Below are 1,773 nucleotides of genomic sequence, written 5' to 3'. Positions count from 1 at the left end.
GGACTCAGTGAGTGATGGGGTGCTCCAGAGCTTGAGGTCGGTTCAGTGGGTGAAGGGGTGTTCCAGAGCCTGAGGCCAGTTCTGGTTCTGCCGCTTTCTAGTTCTGTGACCTCAAGCAGGTTACATTACCCTCTGTGACTCAGTTTCTTTATTTTACACATGGGGTTATTAGTAGTTTGTGCCTCATAGGGGTTGCTGGGAAGGTTTTTTGAGAAAAAATTTTAGGAGTTAGAATGTCCAGAAGGGCAAGGGATGGGGTCATGGCCCTGGAGAGGGTGGGCTCCCCTTCCTCTGTGTGGGGAACTGCTGTGTGTGACAGCTGTGGGATGAGGGTTGTCCCTGCCTGTTGTCTCCATGAATATGTGGTAAAGGTAAGCAGAGAGATCCTAAGCAGAAATAAAAAGTGGAAAGTGTGCCAGAGGTTGCCATAGAGTGTCACGGGCCCATGTAAAATTCATGACTAGAATTTCAAGGGAGGCCAGAGAGCAGCTGCGTTATCTCCAGTGGGTTCAGGCGAGTCCTGGGGTGAGAGCCAGCTCAGGCCTGATGTTGTCCAGCAGCGTCTGTGGGGCCAGAGGGGTTGGGGGAAGGTCTGGGCAAGGGAGTGAGTCGAGGGTGAGCGCAGAGTCTGGGATGAGTAACGAGGTCAGAAGGGCATGAGGGAAGATGGTCAGGAAAGCCACAGATTGGCGGAGCAGGAAGATGAAGGAAATTCTAGGTTGTCAGCACAGGTCGTGAGACGGGGTGGGGTGGGGGGCTGGGGTCAAGCCGTCAAAAGACCAGAATGCTTGAGGGAGACTTCGGAGGTGGCGCACTTGCTACTGGCAAGGTTAGGGGCAGATGGAAGTGGGGGAGCTGGGGCCAGGGCACAGGGAATTGCCCCTGGAGGCCAGGAGCTGGGGGGCTGAGACACTGGCTGGTGCCTGTGGGCAGGACAAGAAGCACATCATCGTGTAGATTCGGGAAATTCACGTTAGGGAAATTGTGTAAGAAGATTCTAGCATGGGTGTGTGGCTGGTGGGACTGGGGTGGTGACATCCACATGGGGAGATGTGAATCTAGTCCCCTAACTCACACACCTGATGTTAACTCAATTAAAAAAAAAAAGAAAAAAATTAGGGCCTCCCTGGCGGTGCAGCGGGTTAAAGCGCAGCACTAGGAAGCTATTGGCAGCCACTGCCAGCATGAGTTCGATCCCCAGCCAGGGAGCTGACCTACAGGGCACAGTAGACCTCTCCTGTATCCCCCCCTACTCCCCTCAGCAGTGTGTTTCAGCAGATCTGCCTGTTTTCTCTCCACTCTGTCTGTGGTGCCTCCTCTCGCCCCCCACACACCTCTGGCCTGTACCTCAGTTCTGTATGCATAAATAAGTAAACCTTAAAAAAAAAAAGATTTAAAGAAGTGTAAGCAAAGATAGACTTTGGTGGTGGGAGGGCTCAGATGACCCTATACTGTCAAGATATTAATAAGGGTGTACAACAATGGCACTTCATTCAAAAATAATAATAAAAAAGTAAAAAAAAAAGTACTTCCATAAATTAAAAAACAAATGCCTGACATAGCAGGTGGTAAGTGCTGGCTACTGTTCCGGCTGGTGTCCAGCCCTACCTGGGTCTGGAGCAAAGGGCAAAGAGCAAAGGGCGCCCGAGTCCACCCTTGGGGCCCACCCTCTTGGGCTCAGGCCTGAGTGAGCCCGAGTCGGACCCCTCCCGGGCAGCTGGCAACTCTGCCCCTCATTGCTCCCTCAGGCGGGTCCCAGACAAGCCAGGCCAC

The 1,773-nt window shown here is 52.8% G+C and overlaps 1 protein-coding gene across 1 annotated transcript in view; it reads right to left on the bottom strand.

Moving 5' to 3' along the window:
• Nucleotides 1-509: 509 nt before the first annotated feature.
• Nucleotides 510-1,773, bottom strand: part of LOC101627172 (olfactory receptor 1052-like) — a 35,151-nt gene continuing 33,887 nt past the window's right edge. Inside the window, exon 3 of the mRNA XM_004683458.1 lies at nt 510-563. Within this exon, the coding sequence (XP_004683515.1) occupies nt 510-563 (54 nt within the window). The remainder of the gene's footprint in view (nt 564-1,773) is intronic.

This window comes from Condylura cristata, unplaced genomic scaffold (genome assembly GCF_000260355.1).
Source record: "Condylura cristata isolate star-nosed mole 26May11 unplaced genomic scaffold, ConCri1.0 scaffold00015, whole genome shotgun sequence".
NCBI lineage: Eukaryota > Metazoa > Chordata > Mammalia > Eulipotyphla > Talpidae > Condylura > Condylura cristata.
Note: the sequence above shows the minus strand (reverse complement) of the source record. Positions and strands in the feature narration are given on the sequence as shown.